Raw genomic sequence first — 7,684 nt, forward strand, 5'->3', positions numbered from 1 at the left:
GGACCTGGCTTCCCCTTCCCAAAACACAGACAGGGAATACAGTCATGGCTGGAGTTTTAGGATTGTTACAATCAGTGACATTCCCATATCACTGGACTCCCAAGTAGAAGGGCTGGTAAGGAGGGGGGGGGGGGGGGTGCTAGAAAAGAGTTTACAGGCAGGGCGGCAGAAATGGGAGTTCTACACATAACAATACTTCCAGGTCCAGTTGGACATCATCCTGGAGATTTCACCACTGACCCTGCCCAGTAAAACAGCTGTTCTTTCTCATTTCTGATATTATCCAAGGAAAATGTTCAGACAGCAAAACCTTTTACTGTTCTCCAACCCCCCCCCCCCCCCCCACCACCCCGTGCAATTTTTCTCCAGCCTGTCACATGCAGCAGTGTTCAGAGATTAATCTTTAATTCCTGGAGGCTTGGAAACCAGAGGAGAACTGGGTGGGTGATGACCCCACGATTCGATCAAATTGGAAATGGGATGACCCGGAATGGGGAAAATCGCCCTATTGCTATGTCATAGTGTCCACAGCTAAATTCTACCAGACTTTACTGACCGTGGGAAGCAACAACTCTTCTTCATTAGAGTGGGTGGTGTACTTGTACTGCAATATAAAGTGATTAAGGGATTGGCCATCCCAAGAAACTGCACATGGACACCAGCAATTCTCGCTCTGGAAGAGCGTGAGCTGCAATTATCTGAACCCAGAATTGACCTCTTGTGTCCCTTCAAGGGGGCAGAGGATGAAGCTGGAAATGGTTTTGACTGAAAAATAAATTTAAAATGGGTCTTTTTTCCTCTAGAGAAGAGAAGATTAAAGGGTGATCTGATTGAGGTCTTTAAAACTATAAAGGGTTTGATAAGGAAGACACAGAGGTCATGTTTCCACTTGTGGGGAGTCCAAAATTAGGGGCATAAATAAGATTAAACACTAATAAACTCGAGAGGCTATTCAGGAGAAAGGTCTTTACTCAGAGTGGATAAAATGTGGAACTCGCTACGGAGACCAGATAAGCAGACCCGGGAGATAGGATTTGAAGAAGTTGATTGGTGAGATAGTGTGGGAGGAGGTTCATGTGGAGCATAAACACCAGACGAACAGAATGGCCTGTTTCTGAGCTCTGCACTCAATGTAGATTATCTACAGTTTAGAAAACTTGACAAAAAAAAAGCATTCTCGGAATATAGTTACAGTGGGTGTCTGCAAACTGGTTACACAGAACACACTGAGCTCCGGGATTATAGATGGAGTTGCACTGTTTACCAACATGAGCAGTTTTGTACTTTAGCCAAATCCCTGTAAATATGATGCTGTGGGCAAAGGAAATAGGACCAAAAGGAAACCTTGGGCTTGCTGATCACTTCTGGAATTTTCCAAGAGGTCGCTGGAATTGTGGACCTGAAGTAGAGACACTTCTGGTCTCACATTGTAAGGGGTGAGGCGGTGAAGGAAATGAATCCAGTACTGCTGGTTGCTGGCCCATTGTGTGCTCTTCATCAACACTCCTGGATTGTCTTGAGGGTCTGTGGTAATTGAAGATTAATGTCCTGGATACTGCTGCAAGCAACTCGGGCAGTAATTCACAGGGAGCATTAAAAATACTGCCTTTTAAGAAAAAATATTTGAACATTAATATTATGAAAATACTGGAAATAGGGGATAACAAAGAGCCAGTTTGCCTTTTGATTAGCTATGGGAAGGCCACGGCGTAATGGTGTCAGAGGGCTGGAGAACTGTAAACGTCTTCCTTTTTAATGAACAAAAGTGTGTAAGTTTAACTCCAGCAACTACAGGCTGATCGGTTTAACATTGATGGTGGGAAAGCTTATAGAAATGATGATCCAGGAAAAAGTTATCATTCACTTGGACAAATATAGATTAATTAAGGAAAAGCTTGGATTTGATAAAGAAAAATCATGTTTAAATAACTAGATTGAGTTGATTGAAGAGGGAAATGCTGTTGATGCGGCGCCCATGGATTTCCTAAAGGCATTGATAAAAAGTGGACACAACAGTTTATCAATAAAAGGGACAATAGCGACATGGATACAACATTTGCAAGTGACAAGAGATCGAGACTAGCGGTGAACAGCTGGAGGGAGGTTCACAAGTCCCCAGGGTTTGATACAAGGACAACTACTCTTCTTGATCTTTGCTAATGACCTAGACTTGCACTGGAAACAATTTCAAAATCTTCAAATGACAATTTACTTGGAAACGTGAGCTGTGAGAAGGTTAGTGATCGATTTCAAGAGGACAGACAGTTGCTATCTGGGTGGGCAAGTGGCAAATGAAATGTAACGTAGAGGAGTGTGAAATGAATTCATTTTGGTGGGAAGAATGAGGAGAGGCAATACTAAATAAAGGAGACAATTCTAAAGGGGGTTCAGAATTAGAGACCTGGAGGTAGATGTGCACATTGATGGTGGTGAGGCTCGTTGAGACAGTGTTCAATAAAGGTGCATGGAATCCTGGGCTTTAGAAATAGATGCATAGAGAACATAGCAACAAAGTTATAGTGAACCTTGAAAAAAACACTGGTTTAGACTAACTTGGAGCATTGTATCCAATTCTGGGCACCACATTTGAAGGACACGAAAGCTTTGGTGAGAATGTAGAATGGATTTATGAGAATACTTCTAGGGATGTGGAACTTCAGTTACATGGAGAGATTGGAGAAGCGAAGGCTGTTCTCCTGAAAGGAGAGAAGGTTGGAAGGAGATTTGCTGAAAATCATGAGGAATCTGGACAGAGCAGATAAAAAGAAACCGTTCTTACTGGCAGAGAACCAAAGGAAACAGACTTATGGTGAACAGCAGAAGAATCAAAGACGACACAAGGAAACATTTATTTTTAGGCAGCGAGTGGCTAAGATCTAGAACACGCTGCCTGAGTGTGCTGGAGGCAGAGTCAATCGGGGGTTTCAAAAGGGAATTGAACAATTTTCTGAAAATAAAAAATTTGCCAGACTATGGCGAAAAGGTGGGGGAGCGGGATGAGCCGAGTTGCTGCTGCACAGAGGCAGCATGGACTTGATGGGCCAAATGGCCTTCTTCTGTACTGTAACCATTCTACGATTCTAAGAAGAACCTGCAAGTGTTTTCCATGAGTTACACATTAAACAACCTGCGATAATAACCAGTAGTCTAATCCATAAATTAACAAAAAATAAAATTTGTGCAATATAACCCTTCCAGGCATTCATTCAGAGTCAGGAATCTCAGCACAAAAGACCTGAAATGTCTCTGGATTCGGGAGAACTGTCGCCTCCCCAGCGAAAAGCTGCACGTTAGGAACACCTGTCTTTCTACTGCAGAAAGTGCAAATCCACCATCCATCGTTTGATTGTCCTGTCCCATCTTCACCATCCGGGGAGCTTCCGAGAGGAATTCTGTCATGTTCCGGATGCACCCTCCTCCCCACCGACCTTTGGAGTGAGCGAAGGGTCTAAATAAGCATCGGGAATAAGGAGCATTTCAGGAAAATCGTCGAGTCCCCTCGATCATAAGCGGCTCCTGGCGTAGCGATCTGGTCGGAATGTGCCGTCCCACTGCCCTCAGTAACCCTCCAACCTGGAACAAAGCAAAGGAGCAGCATGAAGGGACATGACATCATTCCCTAATCTAACTCAACCTCAACACAAATTAGTTCCACAAATTGCGAAGCAATCGCACACACCTGATGTCCACAGTCCCTCAGTTTTATTAATCTATATAATAAAGCTCTCTTGGCAGAAATGAAGCTTGTCTTCAATTAGATTGGAGTAAATTAGCATAGTAAGCAGTTTTAAAGTGAGATTAATGAACCTACTGGCTACCGTAATATGACTGTGACATTCAAACTACGCTGAAAATCATATTAGATACAAAGTATTTTGAAAATCAGCTCCGGCATGAATCTACGGTGGCTTAACAGGAAAATATTGTATCTTTTGCAGAGTCTATAAATAGAAACAAGCCATAGGACCCACGCTGGTGTTAATTCACGGCAGGGCCACTTGACCGAGTATGGCATCAAAGAGTCAAGCAAAATAATGGAAATCATGTAGGTGAGTGAGTGAGTGAGTGAGTGAGTGAGTGAGTGAGTGAGTGAGTGAGTGAGTGAGTGAGTGCGTGCGTGGGTGCGTGCGTGGGTGCGTGCGTGGGTGCGTGCGTGGGTGCGTGCGAGCGAGCGAGTGTGTGTGTGTGTGGGGGGGGGGGGGGTCAATCATCTCAGCTCCAGGACATTGCTGCAGGAGTTCCTCGGGGTAGTGTCCTAGGCCCAACCATCTTCAGCTGCTTCATCAATGACCTCCCTTCCAATGATTGATGGGATGTGGGCACCAGCAGTTCTGGCCCATCCCTGAGGAGTTTAAGAGTCAAACGCATTGTTGTGGATCTGGAGTCACATGTAGGCCAGACCGAGTAAGTACACCAGCTTTCCGTCCTTAAAGGAGATGGGTTTCTACAACAATCGGCAATGTTTCATGGTCATCATTAGACTTTTAATTCTAGATTATATTTTTATTGAATTTCAATATCACCATCTGGTGGGATTCAAACCCAGTCCCCAGAGCATTACCTGAGTTTCTGGATTACTAGTCGAATGACAATACCCCTATTGACTTCATGCCACACAAGTGCCAGGTAATGACCATTCTCCAACAAGAGAGGATCTAACCATCGCCCCTTGACATTATCATCACTGAATCCTCCACTATCAACATCCTATGGGTCACCATTGACCAGAACTGAACTGGACTACCCATATAATAATAATAATCTTGTGTCACAAGTAGGCTTACATTAACACTGGAATGAAGTTACTATGAAAAGCCCTAGTTGCCACACTCCGGCACCTGTTCGGGTAGATCATAGATCATAGAATTTTACAGTGCAGGAGCCATTCGGCCCATCGAGACTGCACCGGCTCTTGGAAAGGGCACCCTACCCAAGGTCAACACCTCACTCTATCCCCATAACCCAGTAACCCCACCCAACACTAAGGGCAATTTATCATGGCCAATCCACCTAACCTGCACATCTTTGGACTGTGGGAGGAAACCGGAGCACCCGGAGGAAACCCACGCACACACGGGGAGAATGTGCAGACTCCGCACAGACAGTGACCCAAGCCGGAATCGAAACTGGGACCCTGGAGCTGTAAAGCAATTGTGCTATCCACAATGCTACCGTACTGAGGGAGAATTCAGAATGTCCAATTCACCTAATAAGCACATCTTTCGGGACTTGTGGGAGGAACCGGAGCACCCAGAGTAACACCACGCAGACACGGGGGAACGTGCAGACTCCGCACAGACCGTGACCCAAGCCGGGAATCGAACCCAGGTCCCAGGCGCTGTGAAGCAACAGTGCTAACCACTGTGCAAAGCCGTGGCTATCAGAGCAGTTCAAGGCTAGGAATCCTGCGGCAAGTAAATCACCTCCTGACCCTCTAAAAGCTGCCCACCATTTACAAGGCACAAGTCAGGAGCGTAGTGGAATACTCGCCACTTGCCTGGATAAGTGCAGTTCCAACAACACTCAAGAAGCTCGACACCATCCAAGATAAAGCAGGCCGCTTGATTTCTACCATTGCACAAACATTCACCCCCTCCTCCATCACCGACACACACAGTAGCAGCCCTGTGTACACCAGCTTCAAGATGCACTGCAGGAACTTGCCAAAATTCCTTAGGCAGCACGTTACAATTCCACGACCACTACCATCAAGACAAGAATAGCATATACCTGGGAACACCACCTTCTGGAGGTTCCCCTCCAAGTTACTCACCAACCTGACTTAGAAAGATATCGTCATTCATTCACTGTCAAATCCTGGAATTCCCTACCTAACAGCACTGTGGGTGTAACTACACCTTAGGGACTGCAATGGTTCAAGAAGGCAGCTCACCAATACCTTAAGGGCAACTAGGGATGGGCAGTAAATGCTGGTCTAGCCAGTGATGCCCCACATCCTGTAAGTGAATAAAAATATAATCCTCCTCCCATGCTCTATCTCAGCCCTCTGAGCCTGCCCAACTTCCATTTAATTGTGTCTAATTGTAGCGAGTTCCACATTCACATCTGGAGGCAACTCCATAGACTGGCAGAATTTGGGGAAAGGCTCGATTACACTTATCAAGGGATCTGGCATTGAGTGTGAACAGAATATTACAAAGTTAAGCAGAATAAAATAATTAAAAGTGAATCTCCCAAATCTACTGCCTTTTTTCGCCAGAGCAACAATGGGTCAATGGCATCCAAATTTTCTGAGGCACGGAGTTGGGAGAGGGGCAGGGGGATTAAACATTTAAAACAAATGCATGCAGAACAAATTACTGCTTTCAGGAAATTGATCTAAGGCTTCATTACTCAAAAACATTCTGAATCTCCTGGAGCAGAACTGCTGGCCCAAGGTGCATGGAGAGGTTAGTCCCGGAAAGGTTTCCTCCTCTTTCAAATGGAATTCACTGTTTTTCCAGAGGCGGGCCCTGGATGAAAAACTGCAGCAAAGAAAACCACACAACTTCATTACAGATCAGGGAAGTGTTTGGCTTCACTTACTTTAGACGGTTCGAGTGATGTTTCTGGGACAGCTACGTCTGAGTGTCCATGTCCTGTTCGTGGGCGATACAGAGACGAGCTTCCCTCAGAGAAAGGTAGGCCTCCTCCTCGGATCGTAATAGTAAAACTTCCGTAGATATGATATGAGAGGTCTGGGCAAGATTAATAATGCAAAGTCAGTCAGCAACAACCACTGGGAAAGGCAGTTCACAGAAGCTCACCCTCTGGGCAGAGGCCGTTTGGCCCATCGTGCATGTACTAGCTCTTTGAAAGAGCTTTCCAATTAGTTCCACTCCCCCTATTTTTACCCCAGATTTTGTGACGTTTTCAGCAAGTATTTAGCCAATTCCCTTTGGAAGAGTCTATTGAATCTCTTTCACCACTCCCTGAAGCAGTACACAAGATCTGCGTTGAAATGGGGTATCTAGAACAGTAAATGTTCATCCGCTATAGTGTGTCCCGATGCTGCATCCACACACACACCAACTTAAATCAGTACAACAGTCACTGCCACAGCCCATCAGACTGACCCCCACCTCCCACAGAAACTGCATCCCAACACAAACCCTGACCTGCACACCTCCCATCCTCCACACAGACTTGCAACCCACGTCCCCTACCCCCCCCCTCCCCAGCACAGACCCCACCCACAACCTCTGCCAAACACCATAGTCCCAACAACCAAAGCACCACCCCATCCAGATTAACACAGTCTCCATTCACCCACGCACAAACCCCACAACTCTCCAGCCTCCCAATTGCAGACTGCCAGCCACTTACTTTGGGAGTGGGAGTTCCGGGATGTGGTCTATCCGGACGAGCTGTCGGATTCGGAAACGACAAAGGTGCTGCAGGGACTTCACGTTGCTGAAGCGGAGACGGGATAGAGCAGCTGGACAGGAGTCGGGGGCAAACCTGTAAGCAAGAATGGTCAAGGAGTTTAGGTCAAAGCTGGATGACCGTGTGCTGGACTAAAGCATTGGGACGTTCCCAGGAGAACTAGAGAGATCAATAGAAATTGCATTTATAAGCACCCTGATCATAGTAAATGCAAGTTCAAATCTAAGCACTACAGCTGCAGAATTTAAATTAGTTAATTAAATGAATCTGGAATAAAAGCTGATGTCAGTAATGTTGG

At 45.7% G+C, this 7,684-nt stretch overlaps 1 protein-coding gene across 1 annotated transcript in view; it reads right to left on the bottom strand.

Moving 5' to 3' along the window:
* Positions 1-6,550: 6,550 nt before the first annotated feature.
* socs7 (suppressor of cytokine signaling 7) overlaps positions 6,551-7,684 on the bottom strand; it is a 65,946-nt gene continuing 64,812 nt past the window's right edge. The window contains 4 exon segments of the mRNA XM_072487500.1: positions 6,551-6,658; positions 6,661-6,698; positions 7,327-7,423; positions 7,426-7,461. Coding sequence (XP_072343601.1) covers positions 6,579-6,658; positions 6,661-6,698; positions 7,327-7,423; positions 7,426-7,461 — 251 coding nt within the window. The 3' untranslated portion in view covers positions 6,551-6,578.

This window comes from Scyliorhinus torazame, chromosome 21, assembly GCF_047496885.1.
Source record: "Scyliorhinus torazame isolate Kashiwa2021f chromosome 21, sScyTor2.1, whole genome shotgun sequence".
Taxonomy (NCBI): domain Eukaryota; kingdom Metazoa; phylum Chordata; class Chondrichthyes; order Carcharhiniformes; family Scyliorhinidae; genus Scyliorhinus; species Scyliorhinus torazame.